Genomic DNA, 25,578 nt, shown 5'->3' with positions numbered 1-25,578 from the left:
CGGATTACTCCAGGAGAGCCTCATAGCGAGAGTTCGACTGTGTCACAGTGTCCACCTCACCTGACTGGGCTGGCCTCGCCGGGCTGGTTGCCCTGGTGGTCCACTCCAAGTCCTGATTGCTGGGGCGGTGTCGGCGCCGTGCTGCTCCCCTGTGAGCCCAGTCCCAGCGCAGCGCGACGGACAGCGACGAAAATCGAATACAAACAGAATACAGAAATGCAAATATCCGGTGCCTGCGGCCTGCTGCGGGGGCTGGACCAATTCGGAAACCATCGTCTATGTTGCCACTTTACATATCCCTCGTCTTTCGTTGCCACTTTTTAGGTTTCATTTTTGTGTGTGGGAGGGGGCGGTTTTTTGTGTCCCTTGCTTCCTGGAATGTACACATCATATCCTTTGAAACCCTCTCTGCTGGCGCCTATTATTCTTCCTCTGCAGGAAATAAAGTATATTAACAAACCAGAAGGGATGGAAACATTTATTATTACTGGTGGGACTGCTGACCCATTTTCGGTTCCTCGGTCAAGGTCGTCCGTCCCTTTCCCTCCCGAGTACATCACAGGGAGGAAGGCTGCGGGCGTCAGGGCAGTGGTAAAAGAATACCAAGAAGAATCATCCGTTCCGCGAAACGGTCTCCGAGGAATCTGATCCGGCGAAATAGTATAAAGAGTAAAGCGGACGTAGCCAACCTTATTGCTGGCCTGCAGGCCGAGCCAGGCCATGCCAGGCCACGCCAGGCCATGCCGCCGCACCGAATTGGTCGAATTGGCACAAGCCGTAATTTGTGCCCCTTTGCCGGCCCTACAATAAGATGTCTGGCAACTTCCCTTACTCTTCCCCCTCCCCTCCTTTTTCGTCGCGATGTCTTTTCATCTTTTGATCTCGCCGTGGAAACCTCTCCCCCCCCCCTTTCCTTCTGTCCTTGGCGCCTTGCCGCGCCTCCTCTCCGTAAATCAGTATAATCCTTTTGGTTTACTCGTGGCTCCGCTTCTTCCTCGTGCGTTGCGTCGCGCGGCAAAAACGCCCGGCCAGCGGGACAAGAGGGATGGGGGAAAGAGAGGGGGGCGCTCGCATGTAAATGGGGGACACCTTTTTTTGCGGGCACTGAGCTCGTGTATCAGGAAAAATCCCCCGACTGTTGGAAGGGATAGGCAACCCGGCTGACAAAGGCCGCCAAGACGGGGGCGAGAGAGGATAAGGGAGAAATTGAGAAGGGGGCGCAGAAAGGGGGCTCAGAGCGGGTGGAGTGGGGTGCAGCGATGGAAAAGTTGTATCGTTTAGGTATCGCACAGGGCGCTCCGGTGCCTGCGCGGCCGCCTCGCCTCCTGGGGGAAACTTTGGATCGCATTATAGTCTGCCGTGTGTCAGCCAGGTGCGCTTGCGAGGCGGGGTGGGGCGGGGCGGGGCGTGCCGTGGTGCCGAAAGAATGCGCTCATTAGAAGCTGCTCGGCCACTGTATAAAGTTGGTCCACCGCCCCCCTTGGAATGTGCAGGGTGTCGTGAGGCAGGCGCGCCAGGGAATCGCGGCCCCGAATGATAAATCTGGGGGCAGCTTGCCTCGGCCTGCCTCGGCCTGCCTCGGCTTGCTTCGGCTCCGCTGCGCGCGCCCACAGCGCCCCGCACAGTGGGCCAGAAGACCGGTGGAGGCGGACAAAACTCCAGACGTGTTTCGAGCTCCAGACTCGCTGAATAGGACTCGAACCGAACGTGTGACCCCACCAATGGATAGCTCTCCGAACGAGGAATCCATTAGTGGGGTCATACGTTCGGTTCGAGTCCTGTTTAGCGACTCTGGAGCTCAAAACGCGTCCAGAGTTTTGTCCGCCTCCACCGGTCCTCTGGCCCACTGTGCCCCGCCTGGCCTGGCCGCCTGGGCGGGGCGGCGGGGTGGTTGGCTCCGCGGCACGGCCGCGCCTCGCGAGCCGTGAACGACGGGAGCGACACGCCCCGCGCAACAGTTTGGCCTGCACAGTGGATGGCTCTCTCGGTGACGGCCGAGGACAATCCAGCCCGTTTCAGTGGTACCTGAGGCGGAGATGGGAGCTGCTCGTAATCCTTCAGCCTCTCCCAACAGAGCCTCCAAATAGTCATGCACTGTTTAAAAAATAATAATAAACGAGCTGACACTAGGGCGTGCTTCTTGGTTAGGTTTCGCCTGCTGAAAATGTGTTTGTTTGCCCGCAGGCCTGTTCCACCGGGCCATCCTGCTGTCGGGGTCGGCGCTGTCGTCCTGGGCGCTGGTGGAGGACCCGGTGCAGTACGCCGTGCGCCTGGCGCACCAGGTCAACTGCTCGCTGCCGGACAACCTGCTGCGGGACCACGAGGCCATCGTGGACTGCTTGAGGGAGACGCCGCTCAGCACGCTGCTGCACGCCGACGTGAAGCCGCCCACCTTCCTGTCGGCCTTCGGGCCCTCCGTGGACGGCGTCGTCATCAAGCACGACGTGATGCGCCAGCTGCTCACGGCGCCACTCGCCGGCCAGGAGCGCGCGCCCAGGGAGGGGTTCTCAGTGAGTTGTTGTTGGGGCACACTGCTAATTTCGCTCGTATACAATCGGTGAGCCCTGCCCGGCCGGAGTCGAGCCGGAGTTCGTGGCGAGGTCCATCCACTCTGCCTCCGCCCCTGAGGCCGCCCTCAAGGCCGCCTTGGGGCCCGCGGCCGACGGAGTGCCCCGAATGGCCCCGTTTGGGCGTGCTGCAGCCCCTGGCGGAGGCCCTGGCGGAGGCCCTGGCGGAGGCCCTGGCGGAGGCCCTGGCGGAGGCCCTGGCGGAGGCCCTGGCGGAGGCCCTGGTGGAGGCCCCCACGGAGTCCCTCATGTCGCGACCGCGCCGAGCCGAGCCGAGCCGCGCTGCAAGACAGCGGCCGGAGGGGCTCTCCGGGGCCTAATTGGAAAGGGGTCGCGTTAATATTTGAGGGCAGCGCCCCAGATGAACTCCGCCCCGCCCCGCTCGCGCTACGCCACACCGCCGTCGTCCTCCGCTTCACCAAGCCGTCCTGCTGCATTGCCTCTGATGTGCGACCACATGACGACCGACAGCGCCAAGGAGAGTCAACAATGCCGTTGTTACAAACGAGAAAAAAACGCCCCTTTTTTGTTCTTTCGAATATTTCCAGTTGCTGGTGCTGGGTGGTCAGCGCCTGAATAAAGGAATACTGTTCATGGAACTTGCCCTTGCAGTGGCTCCAGCCACGGCAACCTGTGGTCCACCTGAGAAAATATTTCTGGGAACGGAATCGGAGCAAATGAGTGCCCGTTAGAGACAATCGTTGGCCACCGTCAACTCGTTTCGCTCCGCTTAGCTCGTGTCGAATAATTTGGAATCGGTTCGCGGTAAAGCACTCGACGCCCCGCAGGACAATGTAGAACGAACGACCGTTTTCATTTCCCCCGAACCCTTTTTCCCGTTTTGTTTTCTATTTTCCTCTTTGAGTTCGCTCCCGGCAAACCGTTTCCCACCCCAGCAGACTGCTTCCGACCGCGCAGTCGGTCTGTCTCTCTCGCACTGATGGAGCGGCCCGTAGGGGTGCGAGAGAGAGAGAGAGCGTTGAGGACCGGCCCGCTGGCTACGCCACAGTGCGTCGCTGCTGATCGGTGGCCGTGGGGTCAGAGCGCCTTGCTACGCCATTGGTTCCGCCACTGGTTCCGCCATCGGCCCTGGGGCCCAGCCTTGGCCTTGCGGCCTTGCCTCCCGCGCCGCTACCCGCCACCACGCCGCCCGGTCGCACCGCCACTGCCGGGCTACCCGACGCTCATTTCAAGTCCCGCACGTTGATAGGATTAATCTCAAATGGGATAATAAATCTTGATTTTTTTTTTCCTCCACCGCCGACGCGCAAGACTGTTTTGCCGTTTGGTGGCCCGGGTGCGGCCCGGGTGCCCCACCACCGGCGTCCCGGCCGAGCCGTGGCCGAGCCGTGGCCCAGCCCTTGGCGATGGGCCCTTCAATACCGGCCCACCCTGCGGAACGCGCCGCCTCGCTCCGTCTCTCTCGCACTCCCGGGGCGGGTCGTGCGGGTGCGAGAGAGACGGAGCGACGGAGCGCTGTTCGGAATCCGCCTGCTGGTCCACCATAAATCTCGCGCGTGGTCCATGAATCGACTGGGGGTGGGGGAGGGGGAGGGCTGTTCGCGCCCAGCGGAGCCCAGCGCGGCCCAGCGCGGCCCAGCGCCCAGAGGTAAATGGCTTTTCGTCTGGCAGTGACGCGGTCCGACTAGACGCCGCAAGTTGTCGCCTCCCTTGTCGCCGCGGTTGTCGCCGTGGCTTGTCGGCGCCCGCAATCCGCGCTGGAAGCACACTGGAAGCGTTGGCAGCGCGCTGGAACGCCAGCCTGCTTATTAGCGCCGGCCTCGGCCGGGCCGGCGGGCCGGCAGGCCATGCCCGCAATGTGACATACCCTTCGCAAACTCGCGTCGGGCGGCAGGCCGCCTCCGAGCGGCCGCCCCATCGTGCCGTCTCTCTCGCACTCGCGGGGCACCCTGAGAGAGAGAGAGAGAGAGAGAGAGAGAGAGAGAGAGAGAGAGAGAGAGAGAGAGAGAGACAGCGCGACGGAACGCGGAACGAGGCGCTCGGCCCAATTCCCGGCAGCCGGTCTGCAGGCCATGGCCGCCATGGTCGCCGACGCTGGCTTCTAATCCCTGCGGCCCCTCCATGAGAGTGCGCGGCCCTAGCGGCCCCCGCGGCCCCACCAGACCACCGCCCCTCTGCGCAATGTGACAGCGCCCCCCGCGGGCCCCGATTTGTCGCCTGCACGAGGCCAGGTCGCAGTTTGTTCTCATCGTCACCAAGGCCCAGACCAAGGCCCAGGGGCCGGACGCGGGGGTGGGGGGGGGGGTGCACTCCCCACAGCCGTGCAAGGCCTGCAGATGGGACGCCGCTATAACAAACCCCCTTCCCTTCCCTCCCCCACCCCTGCTTCATTGAATGCTCGCGCGAGGCTGCCTCCCCCTCTCGCATTTTATGTCCCCCGCCCCCGGCCCGCCCCCGGCCCGCCCCCGGCGCGCACACACGTACACACACAGAGAACACGGTCACCCCTATTAGCCCGTACCTGTCACCTCCCAGCGCTGCCGCCGCAGTGGTCGCTGAGGACGCCGGAGGCGCCATCATGTCACAGCCACTGCCTGACCCTGATCCGGGGCGGGGCGGGGCGGGGCGGGGCGGGGCGGGTCGCAGGGCGCACCAGACAGACAGGCGTGACGCCGTGGGCCGCCCCACGGCCCGGGCCACGGCCTGGGCCACTGCACCGCAAAACGGCGATCCCAAAGTAGCTCTGCGGCCGTCGTTAAACCCCAACGAGGTCCCCGAGTTGACTGTCCCCGCGGCCGTCATGCAGGCCCACTTTGTTTTCATGTTGTTGCGTGGGTGGGGCGCGGGGCGCGGAGTCGGTGCACGGCCCTGGAAAGTCCCGCAGTCCATTACTATCGCGCGCCACGCCGCCACGCCGCTACACCACACCGCGCATAACTTTTGCCGCGGTGACGCAGTGGCTACTGGTCGCGACGACGCGGCTAGACAACAGTCTAGAGTCCGCCCAGCGCGGGCCTGGAGGCGCCTGGAGGCGCCTGGAGCCTGCCTGGAGGCTGCCTGGAGGTATGGCATTGTTATGCATAGCAGGGTGGAAGTTCCGATGGGAATAATGTATAGGTCGCGGTGGAACAAGAGACTTGTGTCAGCCACTTTGTCCTGCCGGTTAGCTTTCATCTCGCGATGTCGCCGCGAAGCGAGCTAGGCGGGGCGGGGCGGGGCGGGGCGGGGCAGCGCGCCAAGGGCCCCGAAAGGTCGCCGCAAATTAGAAAAAGACGCTAATTGCAGCTTTCCGTCATTGTCCGCCCAACGACCCGGCTGGGCCGAGGCTGGGCTTGGCCATGGCTCTGTCGCGGCCGCACGGCAGAAGTCTTTTCCAGGCGCAAAAAAAGTGACTGCAAAAAAGACGAAAGAAAACCTGTGAATGGCAGCCTTTAACCTCCCACTCTGTCTCTCTCTGTCCCGCAGGTGTTCGAAGGCTACTCTGACGACAACCCAGGCGCCTTCTCCGCCGCCGCCGCCAAGCTGTTCCCCCCGGGGCTGGGCAGCAAGGGCTACGACCTGCTGTTCGGCGTGGTCACCGGGGAGGCGCTGCTCCGCTTCCCGGAGCGCGACCTGCAGAACGGCTTCGAACCGGAGCGCAGGGACAGGTGAGGCGTTCGACGGTCTGCCAAATCATCCAGCTTCGTCCCTTTCGGAATGATGACGAAAACAGTAGGGAAAACTAGAATAACGCTTTTTTTTCTTCACTATTTTTATGTTTTTATTTTGTGTACAAACAAAATAAAAACGTAAAAATAGTACAAGCACTTTTGGTTTATTGCTTGAAAATTTCAAAATGGCGCCGGTTGCCTCGTGGTTGCCTCGCGGGGTTCCTCGGCCTTTCTCTTCTCGCGGCTCGAAATTACCGCTGGCGCATCGCTCAGCCATTACGTGAAATCGGTGTGTCGTTCTACGCGTCGCAGAGCGGGCCAGAGCGCGCCAGAGCGCGCCAGAGCGAGGCAGGGCCGGGCAAGCGCTTTCGGAAGGCGGATCCATCTTAATCTTGGCGCCCCTGATGGCCCAGTGGCGGCGCTCTTGCCGCTCTTAGAGAGAGATAGGGGGAAGGAGGAGGCTGCGGCTGTGTCAAGGCGCGCCGAGGCACACCGACTGAGTGGTCTCATCAGTCAGTCACGCACCATCGCACGCACACCGCACACACACACACACACACACACACACCATATACACCTACTATTACCACCACCCCCTCCCCCACCACACACTCACACACAGCTGCAGAGTTTGCGGCTTGTTTAGGACTTCTTGCTCGTCCAGGTAATGAACAACGCACGCGGCAATCCATTGCCAGGATTAATTACCGCACCGCAAAAGAAAAACAACAAGAGCAAACAAAATCAAACTTTCGGCTATTTATTCTCTCTGCGCGAGGCGTTAAGAAGAGGGTAGTAGGAGGCGCAGTGACTTGGGCCTAATTTAAAATAAGCAGTTGCCCCCTCCCCCTTTCCCTCCCCCCGCCGCCTTCCCCTTGGCGGGCCCGAGTTGTTTTAATGTGATTAGTCAGCCGTTTCGTTTTCTCTCGCAGGACGACTTCGGAGGGAGGGGAGGGAAAGGGAAGGGGATCAATTTCAGCGTCATGCACGCGAAGGGGACAGGTAGTAATCCACTTTGTGCAGCCGCCCGCACCCCACCCCGCCCCGAACGGTGACTAACTACAGGATGCACTTCTCTGCTGCCACGGCGCGCCACGGCGTTGGGCTGTGTTCGGCGGTCCCAGTGTTTTGAGCAGCCCGGTGTACGGCGTACCCGTTCCCCGTTTGCACGGTGCCGGGCGGTGCTGGGTACGCCAGAGAGCCAAAGACAGAGTAGGACCGCACAGGAGGAGGACCCTCGGAGACGCGACTGTTTGGTCGTGCCGACGCCGCCGCCGAGGGCTTCAAAGGACGCGCGGCCGAACGGACTGAGCCCGCCGTCGGAGCGAGCAGCCCTCTATGCAGTGCTCCTCTTATTCTGTTACCTTCCGCCAGGCTTCGTCGTTCTGCCGCGTTTGCAATTCGCACGGCTGTCTTGTCTAACGGGCCGTGGTGCCACTATGCGCAGGATCCTCCGGACGTACGTGCGCAACGTGTACTCGTACCACCTGCACGAGATCTTCTCCACGGCCGTCAACGAGTACACGGACTGGGAGCGCACCGAGCTGCACCCCATCAACACGCGCGACGCCACGGTGTCGGCGCTCAGCGACGCGCAGTTCGTGGCCCCCGTCGTGCAGATGGCCGACCTGCTGTCCCCCGGGGGGCCCCGGCCCCACGGGGGGGCCCGGAACCCCCGGGGCCCCCGGGGCGGACGGGGGAACCCCCGGCCCGACGACCCCCGGGGGGCCCCGGCGACCAGGGGCCACTCTAGGGACACCTTCAAGGGCGGACGGCGGTGAGGCAGCCAGGGGGCCAAACGTCGCCCGAGGGGCCGGGGGCCACGGCGGAAACCCGGGGGGCCTACTTACGGCGCCCTACCAGCGCGACGGGCGCGAGACGGCGCCTGGGGGCGCGACACGGGAGGGGGCCGACGAGGGCGTCGACGACGGTGACCTGGGGGGCGCGACGACGGCGACCTGGGGGGCGCGACGACGGTGACCTGGGGGACGCAACGACGGCGACCTGGGGGAAGCGACGACGGCGACCTGGGGGGCGCGATGACGGCGACCTGGTGGACGCGACGACGGCGACCTGGCGGGCGTGGTGGCGGTTGCCGCCCCCCAAGCCCGCTCCCATCACCTCGATTTGCGTCCGCACGTGCTGCGGCTTCGCGTAATAGCTTTTGCATCACGCAAATAGCATCACGAGCTTCCATTAGAGCGCGCTGCCGCTGTGGCGCTGCGGCCCTCTCCGGGCAGCGCGTCGACGGCCGTGCTCGCTGCCATGCTCGTTGTTCAATGTTCGCGACCAGACGACGCAACGGGCTGCCGCTCATCTCCGCGCCTCGAGGTCATTGTTGTGAGGGCAGCCAGTGGGATTTCGAAAGAACGCCTCGAGGTGCTCCGCCGCGCCCCACCCCGCCCCGCCACCCCCGAGAGTGTAGCCGACGGCACAATTTCCCCTCTCCTTGATGGGGTTTTCTCCATATGTACTGGCGGGCTGGCTGCTGGATGGCGCTGGCTCCGGGACGGGCGGGCTGGCGGGCGGGCTGGCGGGCGGGCGCGGCGGGCGGGCGGGCGGGCGGGCGGGGCGGGCGGGCGGGCGGGCGGGCGGGCGGGGCGGGCGGGGGCGGGCGGGCGGCGGGCGGGGGCGGGCGGGCTGGCGGGCGGGCTGGCGGGCGGGCGGGGGGGGGCGGGCGGGGCGGGCGCGGCGGGCGGGGCTGGCGAGCGGGCGTCGCGGTGCGGCACGCCCTCTCTTTTCTAAGCCACTGAATCTGTTCGCGCGGCAGGGCGGCACGGCGGCACGGCGGCGCCGCCTAGTTGACTGAATGGAGCCGACGCGCCGCTCGATCCTTTGTTTCCACTGTACGCGTCCGAGTCGAGTCGAATTGGCGCCAAGCGGACGGGCCGTGTACACTAGCAAGCAGGACGCCCCTTCGTCCTTCGAGTGTGCCAGCGGGCCTTGACATGCGCGGCGCGGTCGGAATGTGAGATACGCGGCCGGGAATGCCACGCTTTTTCACCCAAACCCACCTGTTCGTGCGCGCGTGCGTGTTATTGGCTCGCATTAAAAGGGCGCTACTACACGACAAGGTAAGAGGGTGCGGGGATAGGCCTTGTTTGGCTAAGGGCCAGGGCCCTGCGCCCGCCCCTGCGCCACCCAGCAAATTGTTTGACCCCGTTGCCAAGCCTGTCCCACCCCGCGGGCACTGCTGCCGTGCTGTGCGTTTCGCGAGTACGTACTTTCACGCGCATACCGACGGTACAGGAGGCCGTCGCAGAACACTCTGCCCTGCGCTGCACGGCATTGCAGTGTACGCAGCGCCCCACCAGGCCGTGGGCCCCGTGGGCACCCACGGGGGCTCTAAAGGGTGGGAATAATTTCCAGTTCAAACAGGGCGGGCGATCTGCCCCGGCCGTTTTAACAGTGTGCCCGGCGTGCCCACCCCACGGCGGCCACGCGCGTTCTCTTTCGCCGAACGCGCGCAAATTCTCTGTACGGCCTGTCTCTCAAGGCTGTCGCGCGGCATGATGGATGTGGGCTGACTCGGACTCGGTGCTATTGGAGGAGGGGGCGAACACACAGCCTATCGGGAGAGCCCTTTGTCGAAAGCCTTTTTTCGTTCGGCTGTTGTGTGGGACTCACGTCGGTCTGCACTGCAAGGGGGAGGCAGGCAGCGCCTCGTGTTGCACCGCGTTGCACTTTGGCGGCCCGATTCAGACCGACTGCATTGTCCCTTCCGAAAATGGATCCCGAGCGAGGAGGGGGTGTTTCCCATTGCGTGGGCCGCCGTTTATGTCGCTAAACGCAGAAAATGGAGACAAGACTGCAACCTGCAATTTCGCGGTTCGGGCTACGTACTCTTTTCGCTTTATGAAAGTAACACTCCATACAACGAGGCACATCGCAGAAATCGAAAAAGAACTTTTACGCCCCCCCCCCTTTTCGTTTGACTTCTACGACGCCCGTTTGACTCACAAGGTGCCTCGTACACTCAGAAAAACGAGATCCTCGGAATAAGAAAGGCACACTTATCTTAAGTATAGTTTAGTCTAAAATAATTAAAATAAGAAACCAAAAAACCAAAAATCACGGAGTACAGCCTCGTGTATAATAGATGGCGTCGCTGTCCCGCCGCGAACCGGGCCAGAGCCAGGCGGTGCTGTGGTGGTGCCCCACTTGAACGGAAGTGGAAACTCGTTGACGGGGATTGGCCTCCGTATGATTGGCCCTCCTGTAACGACTCGGTCTCCTCCACTGCAGGGCGGCCGGCCCAGCCATCCAGCCGGCAAGGCAGGCAGGCAGGCAGGCAGGCAGGCAGCCACGCCCCATCAGGCCCGGCCGGTCCGGCAAACGCTGCGCAAGCGCGCAAACAGACCCCGCTGACCTTCCCTTCCCGTTCCCATTGCTCGTGCCGCCCTCGTCCTCGACCGGGCTGCCGTCAGCCGAAGGCGGCACCAGCCGGACTCCGAGATTCGTCGCTCTATCCCTCTCGCACTCCCGGGACGTCCCGCCACAGCTTGCGAGAGAGTCGGAGCGACGAAAACGACGACTCCCGGAATCAGTCTGCAGACGGCTAATGCGATTTGTTTGGACCGGTTCGGGAGACGGACGGGCTCTGCAGGGCGGCTCGGCCCACAGTGGGCCAGGGCGCGGCCACCTCGCCGAGACGTCACGCAGCCACTGCGGCGCGCTTCGGGAAAGGGGCGGGGGGCTGAATTAAACGGATGGCTCCAGGAATGCAAAGGTGCGGGCGTGGCGCCGAGGCCAATAATGTCGGGGAATGTTTCCCGGAAAAATGGAAACATTCTCCACGGCCACATTCTTTGGATCATCCTCCGGGTTCACTCATTTTTATCTTATTTCATCTTTCTCAGAATTTTTTTCTCCCGGATATAAAGCACTGAGAATTCTCCCACGCGATGGTGGCTTCGCTTTCGCGCCAGTCAAACCAGCGGCTGCTGTTGGGCCATCCATTTCTCTGACTCGGGCAGCTCACCTCGGCTGGCTTGCAGTCCGCTCGCGCTGCACCTGCCCCCCCCCCCCCCCCCGACCGGGCGGCGATATCGGCTTTGATAACCATTTATCGCATGCCGTTGTTGGGATCGGCGCCAGTGTTTTTAGAGCCGTCATGGCGGGGCGGGCCGCGGGGGCCACGCGGAGAAATATTGTTAGCCTGATACTGTATGAATTCCATTTCAGCCGACTCAGGTTGAGCGGGGCCGACCCAAAGAAAAGGGGGCGGGGGTAGTGACAGCAAAGGCTCATTTTTATTTCAGTCTGTTTTTTATTCTTTGTTTTCACGCCTCCGGTCCAGGGGTCGAAAGAGAAAAACGTGATATTATAAAGCGTTGGAGGCTGGCTGAGGGGTTTATGCGGCTTCTTTTGACCGATTCCACTGTAATGAAAGCAATCGGGCGGCGCCGCGGGGCCGGCGGGCCTGCTCTGTAAGTTTTCTGGTGGAGGCGCCGGGGTCCGGGAGAACGGCGCCGATGGCGATGGAGGGCGCGGTCGGGATTTCTAGCGCTCACCTTCACAGAGCGTAACGAATATGCCATTCCACATATTGGCGTCCCCCTCCCCCACTCCTCTTCCTCCTTCCCGTTTTTCTGAATATACACATCTGGCATGACGAGCCGTGTCGGCTTTATCGCTCCCTGCAGGCTGATGCCGAGGGTCGTCGCTCTGTCTCTCTCGCACCCATGGGGCGTCCCGTATAGGTGCGGCAGAGACAGAGCGACGAAAACGACTCTCGGAATCAGCCTGCTGGCGGCACAACACATCAACGGGCGCAGGACGGAGGTGTGCCGAATCTGATAATGAAAATCGAAATGAAAAATAAAACGATCAGGGCGTTAAGCACACAACACGGCCAGGTGCGGACGGTCGTCTGGGCGGCGATAGCCGAAATCCACGCCAGTAAATGGCTTTTAGCATCGCGCCGGCAGGCTCACTGGAAATAAAGGTTCGTCGCTGTCTCTCTCCTGGTTTAGGTGGTTACCCGGGTCAAAAACAGAGCCCACAGTCAGTGCTTCCCGGGGGCAGGGCGCTTTTCGATCCAAACCACACGCCGTGGAAACCAGGAACCGTTTTTACCGCGCGGTGACAACTTCAGCAAGTGTACAGTGTGGGCTGCGGGAGAGGCAGAGCCTGACAAGCGGCACTCGAGGGGTACCTCACCTCGAAAATAGGTGTACACTGACTGGAGACTATACTCAATTTCTACTTTGACTAGATTGAAAATATCACGAAATGCGTTGCAAAAATACTACAATTAGGACAAATTTACGTGGTTTTTCCGGCTTTTTAAGTGACTAGACTGAAACGAGGCAGTGACTGGAGTCAGGGGTGTACACTGACTAGACGAAGTGAGGTACCCCTCGGCGGCACTAGTCCGAATCAGCCCGCAGGCCGGCCGGTAACTGGCAGATGCAGGCCTGGCGCTCCCTTTGCGTGGGGCCCTGGTGGCCCCGGTGGGCCCCGGTGGGCCCCGGTGGGCCCCGGTGGGCCCCGGTGGGCCCCGGTGGGGCAATGCGGCATCGGACATTCTCGGAATCCTGGACGCGGACGCACAAAGCAGTGGCGGCAACGGCAGGCCCTCAGAGCACGCCGCGCTGGCCAGCCAGCAGACTCATTCCGAGAGTCGTTTCCGTCGCTCCGTCTCTCCCGCACTCATGGGCCGCCCCGTCAAGGTGCGAGAGGGACAGAGCGACGAAAACGACTTTCAGTCTGGCGGCCCTGGCGGCCAGTGGGCCGCGCGGGGGCGTCATGCGTGTGGAATGCTGTAAAGGTGGAGCGGGATGGCACCGGGCGGCAACGGGGACCGACGGGGACGAGGGCGACGAGGGTGTGTTTGTGTGTCACAGGCTTCGCTATTGTTCTTCAGGCTGTTGCTTGAGGGGGAGAGGAGACCCACGCTGCGAAATGTGGCCTCCCCATGCCGCACCGCGCCGCCGAGCCGCGTGCCACACCGTGCCACACCGTGCCGCGGCATGCAGCCAGCGTGGCGAACCGCGTCCAGGACACACACACACATGCACACACACACACACACACACGCACAGAGCCTTTGTCTGCGCCGCATGCATCGCGCTGTCATCCACCAACCACGAGGCTAGGTCAGGTTAGGTTAGGCCAGACCGCGCCCCCCTCGACGGGCCCCGCCCCGCCCCGCCCCGCCAACTCTGTCGGCCTGCCACTTGGATCACGTCACTCGCACGTGAAACTTGGACAACGGACCTCGTTTGGCGGTCGGGCCTGGCCGGGCCTGGCCGGGCCTGCCGGGCCGGGCCGCGGCGTGGAGTTGCGTAGTCTGGAGTGGCAGCCCTAAGCAAGGGATGCGGCTCCACTGCGGCGACCCGCACACCTGTTCCCCCCCCCTCCCCCTTCAGCCTCTCCGGCGACGAGTGACGCACGGCAGTGAAGGGCGGCTCCATCTCCGCCGCGAACCGCGCGACAGCCGAGCGACAGCGCGAGGAACACGATATCCACCATAGGAAAACTTGTTGTTTTTTCGCCGTTTTCTTTATATCTTTCTTCTGGGAGATTCCCGGCAACACGCTGTTTTCTATATTTTTTTTCGCAGCTCATCGAGCGTGTAGTCGAAAATAATAAACCTAAAGTCAAGGTTAGGACGTTCAGGCAGTCTGAGCCTTTTTCTTTCTGCGTCGAATCGAAAAAAAAACTATCCTGAACATTTTGAACATCGTGCGAGAGACAATACGGTGGAACGTATATTCATGGGCGGCGGCCGTTAGCCTTGGGGCCTGCACCAACACTGCACCTACACTGCACCTCTGCACACAGGGCGCTCCCCCCACCCCACCCCTCGACCCACTATGCCACGCTGCAACGGTAAAGTGCGCCTACTATTCAGCGCGCTCCGCCCGGCCCGCATGGTCTGTCGAGCGATTCCGAATCGCTCTGTCTCTCTCGCACCGCCGCGGAGGTGCGACGGAGACGGAGAGAGGGCGCGACTTTTCAAAATGAGCCTGCCTCCGCTCGGCTCAGCCTGCAGGAATCAAAGGGTCACGGCCCATCACACCGGTCTTTTCTCTTTCACGTGCATGTCCTTTGACGAAGCACAATGATGGGGCACTTACAGTGGCGCGGACGGTTTCGCCGACGAGTTGGCTGTGCGTTTGAGGTGCCGAGGCTTTGCGTCTCGATTCGTGTTGGCCGGGGAGCCGAAGCCAAAATAGCGTACGGCGCGGCCAGGGCGGCCGGGGCACTGGTACAGTATCGAAGCGGAGGGCCTAGCTCTGCTGCCCTTCTGCCCTGGTGCCCCGCGCCCTGTGCCCCGCGCCCTGTGCCCCTCGCAGCGGCTTTTAGCCCTTTTAGCGCAGGCCGCCGGGGGAGCCACCGCCGCACCACTTGAGCTCCAGCCCATGCTCCAGCCCGCCGCGCTGCGCTGCGCTGCGAGTCCCGCCAACCGCGCTTTATGTATTCTTTTGCATTGCCCCTTGAACCGGCCCGGCCGGCATCCAGACCGCAGACGGGCTTTGCCGAAGCGATCCGTCAGTGCGCCGAACACCGAGCCTGTGGTGGGCTGCGAGTGCTTTGTTTTCGCCTTGTTTTCGTTTTTTTGTCGTTTTTGATTGCGCTTTGAAGTGGAGCATCGGAAGAGAACGACCCCGATCCGATTTTGCTTTTTCACTGAAGCGTTCGTGGAACAGCTGAAGGATGATCCCACGTCTCACACAGGCCGCGTCGTCGGGTCCCCAGCCAGAGCTCATGACGCGCGCTGAAATGTACTTGCTCGGTACTTGTTGGACCACAGAGACTACTGTTCCGTGAAACCGAACGCTTTGTGGGTATCCGCACTCACAAAGGTGCGCTCCACGGCCTTTCACGCGTCTGCCATCAAAACCGCAATGTCGCTCCATCGCCTCTGGTCACTGAGGCGTCGCTGCGTTGCTGCACCGTAGAGGGGGCGGCGGTGTTCGCTTTTCCTGGGAACCCCGTATCCTTTCTTCGCATCGGTAACCATTTCGAACAAATACTGATCGCTGTGCGGGCCCGGCGGTTCGCCCGGTTCGGTTCGGTTCGCCGTTCCGAAAGCAGCGCGCCTCCCGACGCCTTCGGAAAAAGAGTGAAATCAAAACAAACCGCGTCATCGGCGAGAGAAGGGGAAGGGGAGGGGCGGGGCTGCCGAAATTTCACACCCGGTTTATTCAGACCGGGCGGGCCGAAAATGGAATGCTGAAGCGCTAAAGCAGCGCGGGCGCGCCGCGGCGGGGCACAATGCTAAAAGTGCGATCCCTATCTCTGTAGGTCGCGGCCGGTCGCGGGCCGCGGAGTCAAGGCGCCGTGTGGGGGGAGCGGGAACGGCGCTCTATTTAAACAGTCTCTCTCCCTCCCGCTCCGATTCTTGAATCGCAGCGCCAAAGCCGCGGTGCTGCGCTCGCGGTGCCCCCGGGGGAACGCTGTACGCCCTGCACACTGCAGTGCCGCGGCGGTTCACTCCGAACGATGTCGCGCTCTGTCTCCCTCGCACTCGCGCGGCCTCCCGCGCAGCGGCGAGAGAGAGAGACAGAGAGGGACAGAGCGAGGAAGCGCAGCCGCTCATCTGACCGCAGGTCGGCCCCGTTCGCAAAGGCAGGCCAATTCCATCACCACATTGCCAGGCGTTAATCTTTCACGTGTCGTCCGCCGTGCGTGATGCGGGGCTGGAGGGAGGGGGGGGGGGCACGCAGCAGCACACGCCGTCCCTCCGGCTCAGCGCCGTGGAGGCAGGCAGCGGCGTGGCTGCGGCGTGCCGGTGCGAGGCGGGCTGCCTAGCCTCGCCATCACAGGCTGACTCGCTGCGGGTCGGCCCAGGTCGGCCCAGGTCGGGCCGGGCTGTGCCAAGGGCTGTGCTGTGCCGCCGCCGGCAGGTTACACTGTACAGGAGTACAGTAGTAGTCAGCCCTATCGGGGCCACTGCCTCCCTCCAGCCCTCCGCGCCTCGCCCCCGGGGGGGATTGTCGCCTACATACGCCTACACCGTCTGGAAGACTACACACTCGAACAATGTGTCGGTGGCGTGGCGTGTTGACAGCACCGGGGGGAGGGGGAGGGGGGCCCAGCCGTGCGCCTGGCACGTGATGCCCGAGTTTTATGGTGCGGCCACGCCGGGCCACGCCGCCCCTACAGCGGCGCAGCGGTACAGCCACACACAAAAGTCGCGTCTAGTGGATCGTAAAGCAGCGCGCACTATTATGACGGGAGTTAAAAAACAAAAAAGTTGGCGAGCCTGGGCGGGGCGGGGCGGGGCGGCCGATAGTGGCGTAGTTAGCGCCGCGCTGTTGGCTGCAGTCCTTCAGGGCTGCTGCCTTCGTTGCCTTGGTTTGCCCGGCTCGGCGGCGGCCAAGCGCGCGGATTGCGTCCAGCCGTGACGAGGGTCCGAGAGAGAGAGAGAGAGAGAGAGAGAGAGAGAGAGAGAGAGAGAGAGAGAGAGAGAGAGAGCGCTATGAACACAGGGCTGAGGACCAGCAGCCACGCGTACACAAAGCTGGGCGCAGGCTCTTCATGGGATTGTTAGGGGGCGAGGTCAGGGCCCGCGCGGCCCGGCCCGATCCGACCGGAGCGCGGAGCGAAGCGCGGAGCGGGATATTATTTTTTTTGCCGCGTTGCCGCGCCGTTGCCGCGCCGTTGGCGTCGTCTGTATTGCTTTCGAGCGGGCCGCAATAACAGGCGCGACTTTACGCCGACAGCAGGGCAGCGGGGCAGCGGACGCTGCTGTTGTTAATGAGCGAGCACTCGTCCCGCGTCCCGTCGCTCTGTCTCTGTCGCACTCACGGGGCCTTCCGTAGGGGTGCGAGAGAGACAGAGCGTGGCATGACCCGTGTTTTTGCACGGCCTCGGCCTGGGACTCGGCGCGCCGAACTGCCGAACACGACCTGCTCCGCCACCGTAAGGCATCATGCGTCAGTGTGCCGCCACGGCGGGCGGCACTCGGCGACGCTGTGGCCGCGGGGCCCAGCCGGTGAGCCAGGGCGGTACACTGCGAGGCGGCAGGCGGGGCACGCCGCCGAGTGGCACCGGCGGCACCGCGGCACCGGGAACACGGCGGGGCTGCGCGCGATGCGACACTGCGCGACACGACCCCGCCCACTCGGTGTACTTGGCGTGCTTGGCGCTACCAGTGTGCTGGCCGCGGCGCCACGGCCGTCACAGTGGAGTGGCTGCTGTGGAGCGTTCGCCCGCCGCGTTCCCGCTCCACCCGAAGCAGCGCCTTTCCGCGAACCATCGCATTCCTCCTTGTTCCGCGACCAACTTTACCAAATGGAAAAAAATAAAGTCTGCCGCCAAGCCGAAATAAAGCCGAGGGCCCCGCCAGGCCACGCCGCGACGCTGCTTTCACGGCACCCTCGCCCCCGCCCCCGCCAAAGTGGTTGCGGTGGTGAGTGTGTCGGATGGGGGAAGGAGGGGGGCGCGAGGAGGGTCGGTATTATGAGAAATTGCGCGCGCTGGCCGGGCCCGGCCGGGCCGTGAGGCCATCGCGCCGCGTTACCAGCTTCATGCGTTTACGCGCCAAACTTTGAATAGGCGACCGCCGTTCTAACCGGCATTTTCGCGCCGTAAATTTGGGGTGTGTCTGCGCGCGGTGCGGCCGGGCCATGCCGGGCCGTGCCGGGGCTCCGCGTGATGGCGCTGGGGGGGGGGGGGGGAGGGGCCGTGGTTTGACTCGCCGGGGCCACGCAAGTAGCATCCAGGTCAGAGCGGCAGCTGAGATTGTCGGGAGTGAGTTTGTTTTTAGCAGTGTGCCCCGCGCTGCTTCGCGCGACCACGAGACGGCGTGGGGTAACCGCGGCTTGGTCGGGGCAAAACGCCGCGAGTCGCTGGACCGGCGGCGCGGCACTGTTGGGGGAAAAGTGGAATGGAGATATATACGCGGTCATCCTGACGCGGTTGCTGTTCACAGTCGCCTTCCTTCCTGCTAGATCCTCGATTCAAGCCGAGGTTTAGTCTCATCGCGGGAGCGGCGGTGGGAGTCGAACCCAGGGTCTTCGCCCCCGCCGGGCCGTTGACCCTGAAAACCGCGCCGACCGAAGAAGAATCTCCCACTTTGCCTGCCACGCCTGCCATGCCCACGATGGGCCTTTTGTTCTGGTTGCAGCGGATGGGGACGGCACACGGCGAGGAGCTGGCCTTCGTGTGGGGCGCGCCGCTGGTCGGCGGCTGGCCCGGCCCCTTCGCCAGGAACTACACCAAGTCCGAGACCGGGCTGTCCGAGGCCATGATCATGTACTGGTCCAACTTCATGCGCAACGGGTAAGCACTTCGACAGCCTCGCGCTTGACAGGACAAGACTTTAATGCAGGCAGCAGTAGCATCAATTCCCCGAGGACCGCCATAAAGTCCTTTATTGCTTGCTGCGCGTTGCTGCGTTCTGCGTATCGCACCGGAAGACAGCTCGCCAGAGTTTTATTCCTCTGCAATTGGCTGCGAGGCACTCCTTCCTCCGCGCCGCGTTCTTAATGAGAAATTTGATTCCTTTCCGCACTGTAAAGAAAAAAGAAGAAGAAGAAGTCGCTGCGCTCGCTGCCGCCATTTTCTTTCCCCTCCTTAATCCATGTTTCTTTTGCCACAGTCAAAACAAAAAAAAGAGAGAGAGAGACGCCCGCCTTTTTTTCTTATCTGCGAGATTGTGTTTCCTTGACAAAAACCAAAGCGAAGAATAGAGATAGAGTCCTTACGGAACGTACTCACAGCATCAGAGTACTCTGTGTTGGCGGACCGCATCGAGTAACGCCAATCAACGCAAAGGGCTCTAAACACAAAAAAAATCAAAAAATAAATTTAAAAAAAATGGCAGCGTACCTTTGTCATGAGGGCCTCCAGTAATGTATCCCCTCGTGTTGTCCGCAAAGGGTTGCCTCTCGCCGCGCTGCCGCGTCGCCTCGCCGCCCGGCGACTCCATGATGCGAATTCTAAAGAGGCTGATGAATTAACCAGCAAAGGCTACTCTTAAATTCGCAAAGCCGGGACACCAGGCCCGGGCCGTGCGACGCTGCGACGCGACCCACCGAGCCGCCGACCCTGCGACCCATCCAGACCCATCCAGACCCATCGGGCCGAAGCAAAGCCGGGCCCGGGGTGCCGGGGTGGGCTCGACGCCGCTCGACGCCGCGCCCAGGCCCAGGCCCAGGGCGTGCCCATTCCGAACAGGCGTCGCTCTCTCTCTCTCTCTCTCTCTCTCTCTCTCTCTCTCTCTCTCTCCTCTCTCTCTCTCTCTCTCTCTCTCTCTCTCTCTCCTCTCTCTCTCTCTCTCTCTCTCTCTCTCTCTCTCTCTGCGCGCGCGGTGCGGTGGGAGAGAGACAGCGTTCGGCATCGGCCTGCTGCATTGTGGTCCGTCACCGTCGATGCGGCCCGCTGCTTGTAGCGGCCTTTGAGGCCTGTCGGGTCGTGGGGGGGGGGGGGGGCGGCACAGTGGACCAGAAGACCGGTGGAGGCGGCCGAAACTCTAGACGCGTTTTGAGCTTCAGAGTCGGTAAAAGGGACTCGAACTGAACGTGTGACCCCACCAATGGATTACTCTCCGAACGAGAAATCCATTGGTGGGGTCACACGTTCGGTTCGAGTCCCTTTTACCGACTCCGAAGCTTAAAATGCGCCTAGAGTTTTGGCCGCCTCCACCGTTCTTCTGGTTCACTGTGGGCCGGCGACGCCCAGTTTGCCCAGGCCGTCCAGACGGCCTCGACACTGGACACAATTTCGACGCGGCATTCCTCAAAGACGACGGACCCAACCAAACACGTACGGAGCCAGAGAGCTGCTTCTTGGAACGAGTAATCCGAAGGTGCTATCATTCGTGACTTGAGCCCCACTCCAGAAGAGTAGAGCTCTGAACCTGACCAGGGGCTTGTCCGCCTAACCCGTGTCTTCGGTTCCACAGTGTGCCGCCCGCGCGCTGGATGCCAGGGTGGAGGCCTGGGTGGCGGCCAGGGTGGCGGCCTGGGTGGCGGCCTGGGTGGCGGTGCGGCCAGGCGAGGGCGACGAGGATGCAACAGGCGTACAGTACAGTCATATGCAAAGCCGTCAAGTAAAGTGAAGAGGGCCACCGCTAGCGCCCCACCCCACCCCTTGACGTGTGCGTTTGCATAAAGGCCTTGTAGTGTGGTGGCTGGGCACCATTAGCCGGCTGCTCGCTGGCGGCATGCTGGCGATATAGACCGTGACGAAGCGTCCGTGACTGGCGGCCGTTGGAGACGGCACGGCCTGGCAAGGCGGTGCAATCGCAGTGTCACCGAGCCATGCATTATCGATGTCGAATCCCACACACGTCGCTCCGCCTTGCTGTGCTCGCTCCGCCTAGTCCGCCTCCACCGTCGCTGTGGCCTCCACTGCGGCTAGTCTGCCACTCCCCCTTCCATCCGCCTGTTCATGGAAAATCAACCGCAGCCTCGCAGTCAGCCCTACGAATTTGATGGCACTAGAGTCCTTTCTGCTGTTCCAGGAACCCGAACCCGACGTCGAGCGCGGACGCCCTGCTGCCCGTTTCCCGCGAGAAGAACAGGTTCCGCGGCATCACGTGGGGGCAGTACGACCCCGGCCACCAGAAGCACCTGGAGATCAGTGAGTATTCGCAGCCGGTCTCGCCATGGTCTCGCCCGCCATGGTCTTGCAGTGCCGCAGCACGGAGGGCTTTCCCCCCCGCCAAACGGGGTGGAGGTCGGAGTGGGTGGGGGAATGTACGCGCAGCGTACTCCCCGCAAGAGAAAAAAGCACTTAGTTTATGATGCAAACTCGCAGCAGTCGAAGTTCGGCACACTGTACAGGCCGTGCAGACCGCCCTACGCACCGCCACCCTTATTCGTATTCCTTGTGGCTGTGGTCCTTGCCAGTCCTCGCCAGTCCTTGCCTCCTCGGTCCTTGCATTTGCTGTGAGGCAGCCTGCAGACCGCGAGTCGCTTCTCTGTCTCTCTCCCTCCCATGCGGCGCGATGCGGCTCGCCCCGCGAGTGCGAGGGAGACGGAACGACGGGAACGACTCTCGGAATCAGTCTGCTGTAGGGCTCGCGATGCCTGGCACGTCCGAGCCGAGCGGCCGAGCGCGGCGACGGCGAGCCTCGCGGCCGGCCTCAGCCTCAGCACCGTCCTGCTGTTGTTTTTGTAGTCTCTTCTAGGATACGGGATACGCAGCGGCGCGGCCGGGCACGGCATCCCAGGCGGATCGCGGCAGTAGATTCCGCGTGTGAAAGGGGCTTGAAAAGGACCGGCGTTTTTTTTTACTATCTGCTCTTCGCCTTGGCGAAGCCCTGCTTGCTTCGGCCACCCTGTCCGACACGACTTGTCGTGTTTTTACGCCCCAGCCCGCTTCGCCCTCGCGGTACCCGGTTATTTATGACGCCTGCCGATTACACTGGTCCAGGCTGTGTCGCCCAGTTTGTCTCCCCCTCCCCTTCCCCTTCCCCCTCCCCCTCCCGGGGCCCAAAATTCTTCCGCAGCGTAGGCGGTCGGGCCGTCGCCCCCCCCCCCCCCCCCCCCCGCTCCGCTGGCTGGCTGGGCTGCCGCGGCTGGCGCAGCGTTTTCCGTATTCCGCCTCTTTGCGCCGACAGCCATGTCATCCATCAGGACATCGGCCATCACGGCCTGCAGGCCGAGCCTCCGGGCCGGAGCCTCCAGCCTTGATGCGCCACTGGAAATCGCTCATGGCACAGTGCGCGTTACACGTTAAGATTAAAAGGGCTGGCAAAGGGAGGGGAGTGGAGGGGAGGGCCTTGAGAGGGTTGTAAAGGGCCGCCTGATCGGCACGCCTGGCCTACTTCCCGCGCGGGGCTTTCCCTGTTTCGGCCTGCAGGGTGATTCTGAACGTTGCTTCCTCTCTCTCTCGCACCCGTAGGGCAGGTGCGAGAGAGACGGAGCGGTGAGTGCGGACGGGCTGGCCGTCCTGCAGGGCTGCGCGGACGCGGCGGGGCCCGCCAGGACGCGGCCACGGCCCTGCTGGCTGAGCGGCGCCTCCTTCCAGGACGTCACCTTAATTTCTGCGAGCAGGACGAGCAGGACGAGCAGGAGGAGCAGGCCGCGGCGCGACGCCCCGACGTCGCCGCCCTGCATAATTCATGCCGTTCTGTCCTGGCGGCGGCCAGCCCCGCAGGCTGATTCCGGATACGGCCGTCGGCCTGTCTTCCTCACTTCGTGGCGTGCTCCGTGGGAGTGCGAGAGAGACGGAGCGCCCCGGCGGCCGTGCTGGCGGCGCACCCTTTCCCTGCGACGGCCCCTCGTCACCGGCCCGTCCTCGCCGTCGTCGCCGCCCTCGTCGGCCACACTGTAGGACACGACGCGTCAGCCCGGCCGCGCGGCCACTCTCGACGGGCAGCACGACGTGACGTCACACGCTGCCGGCAGCGCCGACGGGGACGTCGACGACCGTCGGCCCGCCGCACACGACCCTCGTAAAGCTGGTGACCTTGAACCCGCGCACCCCGACGGCACAGTCAAGGACGCCGATGCCCCACAAAGTCTCGGTGCTCCGTGATGAATGTTTGACAGCCTGCATTATTCCCCCCTCCCCCCCCCACACACACATGCCGCGGCTCGCTGCCCCGCGGTGCACCCTTTTGTCGCGACACCGCCAGCAGAGCCTGCAGGCGCGGCGGGTGTGGCAGCGCGCTCTCTCGCTCTCATTGTAGCGGGCGCGATGTAAAATGCATTACAGGCGGCGCGCGGCCCGAAAACTGCTTTCAAGTTGGCTTTACTTATTTATGGGTATTACGCGCGGGCTGGGCCTCCCTGACGGCCCCCGAGCGGCCCGCCGGGGCATTTTGGCGCCGAACGCGCGGGAGTATGGCACCGTGGGGAGGGAGGGGGTGGCGGTGAGGGGGGCACTTTACTTTTGCGGGTAGTACTTGGCGGCCTCGCCGAGCGAGCCGAGCGAGCCGAGCCGTGTGTGACGGGCTGACGGGGCGGCGGCCCAAACGCCGGCACAGCACGACAGGCGACGACGGGCGGAGCGGAGCACCGCCGCCTCGCCCCGCCGCAGGGCGGATCTAGGGACGATTTCAGGGGGCGATGTAGTAAAGGTTGCCTGCTTACAGGGTAAAGTGCGGCTTTTTGCCTAGCTGTAAGGTGGCCTCGCCTCTTTTAGTGTGTCTTCGCCGCTCGAGGCACAGTGGGCCAGAAGACCGTGGAGGCGGCCAAAACCCCAGACGGGTTTGAACCCATCAATGGATTCCTCGTTCGAAGAGCAACTCATTGATGGGGTCACACGTTCAGGTTGAGTCCTGTTTAGCGACTCTGGAGCTCAAAACGCGTCTAGAGTTTTGGCCCACTCCACTGTGCATTGCCCTGCAGCCTGCGTGACGCCAAGCTGTCCGTGTTGCAGGCCTGAAGCCGCGCCTCAAGAACCACTTCCGCGCGCACCAGCTGTCAGTGTGGCTGCGCCTCATCCCTGAGCTGCACCGCGCCGGCATGGAGGACGTCGTCGGCCGCCACAACCTGTTCCGCAACCACCACGACCCGGGGCTGTACGACGGCCTGGTGCGCGGCCCGTCCCTCGTCGCTCAAGGTCAGTCGCTTGTCTGACGTTTTCTTCTTCCGTCGACACTCATGTAGTGGAACTGGGGCCGGGCCGACAGAGCCGCTCGGTGAATGATTGTCGGAGGGAGAGTGAATGGGAAGGCCGGGGGCCGGGCTGCAGCACGCCGGCTGGTCCTGGGACGGCAGGAAAGAACGACGGACGGCTCCCCTGCCATCCTTCGCTCAAACTATGAGAAATCGCCCGGGCGAGCGGCGGAGCGCGCAGCGCACGCCCCCATGCGCCGCCACTGCTAACGACAAAAGTTCAAAATGGCCGGGCCGGCCGCTTGTCAGGGAGAAATTGTAGTTCGGGGATTTGTATTCCGGAAACTAAGCTCGCTCAAATCATCCGAAGGCGGCCGTGGGCATTTTTCCCGCCGAAAAAACAAACGGCAAACGGAAGCTCTTCCTCATGCGTTGTGACTGTCTGCAGGTCAGGGCGGCCGCCGCTTCGGCAACATCTCGCTGCCCGAGTCCGCGACCACGGACCTGCCGCCGTCCACGACCTGCATCGGCGTCATCCACTACCACACGCAGCCCACGGTGAACGGCAGCAGCGCGGACGCCGAGACCTCCATGGCGTACAGCACGGCGCTGGGCGTCACCATCGCCATCGGCTGCTCGCTGCTCGTGCTCAACATCGTCATCTTCGCGGGCGTGTACTACCAGCGCGACCGCGCGCGCATGGAGGTCAAGAACCTGCAGCAGCAGTCGGGCGGCGGTGGCGGCGGCGCGTCCGGCAACAAGGGCAAGTACATGGGGTGCCCGTCGGCCACCGTGGAGGTGGAGCGCGAGCAGCAGGCCGCCATGATGCTGGCCTCCAGCACGCCGCCCAGCGGCTACCCGTCCAGCTCCATGTACTCCTCGGGCATGTACCACCTGGCCACCATCAAGGAGCAGCCCTGCCAGCAGCAGTGCCAGGCCCAGTGTCAGCAGCAGTGCCAGCAGCAGGCGTGCCAGGCCGCCGACGTGCTGCACCTGCCGCCGCCGCCGCCGCCCGAGATGTTCCAGACGGGCATGGTGGTGGCCGCGGCGCCGGGGCCGGCCGTGTCGGCGGGGTCGTCGCGCGGCAGCATGGTGCACACGTCCACGCTGCCGCGCGGCAACGTGCAGATGATGGCGGAGACGTCGCTGTCGACCGCCAACGGCACGCTGCCGTACTTCTCGTCGCTGCCGAGGCCGTCCTGCAGGTCGGGCGGGCCGGCGGCGCCGCGCGGCAAGCAGCAGCAGAGCCCCACCGAGTGCCACCGCGGCGCGGCGGGCACCGTCACGGCCATCACCACCAACAACAACGCGCACGCCAACGCGCACAACAACGCCAACGCCCACGGCGGCGGCGGCATGGGCATGCCCTCCGCGGCCCTCAGCGAGATGCGTGTCTGATATGAGGCCCCGCCGCCTGGCAAAGGCGGCGGGACGGCCACCACGCCCCGGCCCAAGAAGCACAGCGTCACCTTCATCCGCCTGTGAGCCTCGAGCCTCGTCGGCGCAGAGTGCGCGGGACTTTCAAAAAGCGCGCGCGCCATGCTCTGGACGCTGTGAGACGCCCCGGCGGTGACGAGGGTTTGACGGGGTAGTTTAAGGGCGTAGTTGTGCGCGAACTCGTCTGCAAATTGGGCTGGAGTTGGGTGAGTGATACTTCTGTGAATGTCTGTCCAAAGGGCTGCCCCCTCCTCCCCCTTCTCTCCCGCAACGCTGCGTATGTGACACATTGCCTGATCTGTAGGCAGTGTGTGTTTCCGAAAACGCTGCACCCACCCCCTGCCAGCCCACTGCCACTGTAAGTCAGAACGCCGTCCTCGGGGAGCTGCGTCCGGGGCTCGGCTTGGAAATGTATTCATGGAGTGCAGCATCTCGTCCATGCAAATGCAAAAAGCGCCTTTTCGTGAGTGGTTTGAGGCGGCCCGTGCTCTTTGT

The 25,578-nt window shown here is 63.3% G+C and overlaps 1 protein-coding gene across 1 annotated transcript in view; it reads left to right on the top strand.

The window, feature by feature from the left end:
* Nucleotides 1-25,044, top strand: part of LOC117643965 (neuroligin-4, X-linked-like) — a 76,006-nt gene extending 50,962 nt beyond the window's left edge. Inside the window, exons 5-11 of the mRNA XM_034383151.1 lie at nucleotides 2,185-2,510; nucleotides 5,994-6,175; nucleotides 7,626-7,842; nucleotides 18,261-18,415; nucleotides 20,601-20,719; nucleotides 23,468-23,650; nucleotides 24,095-25,044. Coding sequence (XP_034239042.1) covers nucleotides 2,185-2,510; nucleotides 5,994-6,175; nucleotides 7,626-7,842; nucleotides 18,261-18,415; nucleotides 20,601-20,719; nucleotides 23,468-23,650; nucleotides 24,095-25,044 — 2,132 coding nt within the window. The remainder of the gene's footprint in view (nucleotides 1-2,184; nucleotides 2,511-5,993; nucleotides 6,176-7,625; nucleotides 7,843-18,260; nucleotides 18,416-20,600; nucleotides 20,720-23,467; nucleotides 23,651-24,094) is intronic.
* The last annotated feature ends 534 nt before the right edge of the window (nucleotides 25,045-25,578 follow it).

This window comes from Thrips palmi, unplaced genomic scaffold (genome assembly GCF_012932325.1).
Source record: "Thrips palmi isolate BJ-2018 unplaced genomic scaffold, TpBJ-2018v1 HiC_scaffold_17, whole genome shotgun sequence".
Classification (NCBI taxonomy): Eukaryota; Metazoa; Arthropoda; class Insecta; order Thysanoptera; family Thripidae; genus Thrips; species Thrips palmi.
The sequence above is the reverse complement of the archived record's forward strand: the minus strand, read 5'-3'. Positions and strand labels throughout refer to the sequence as shown.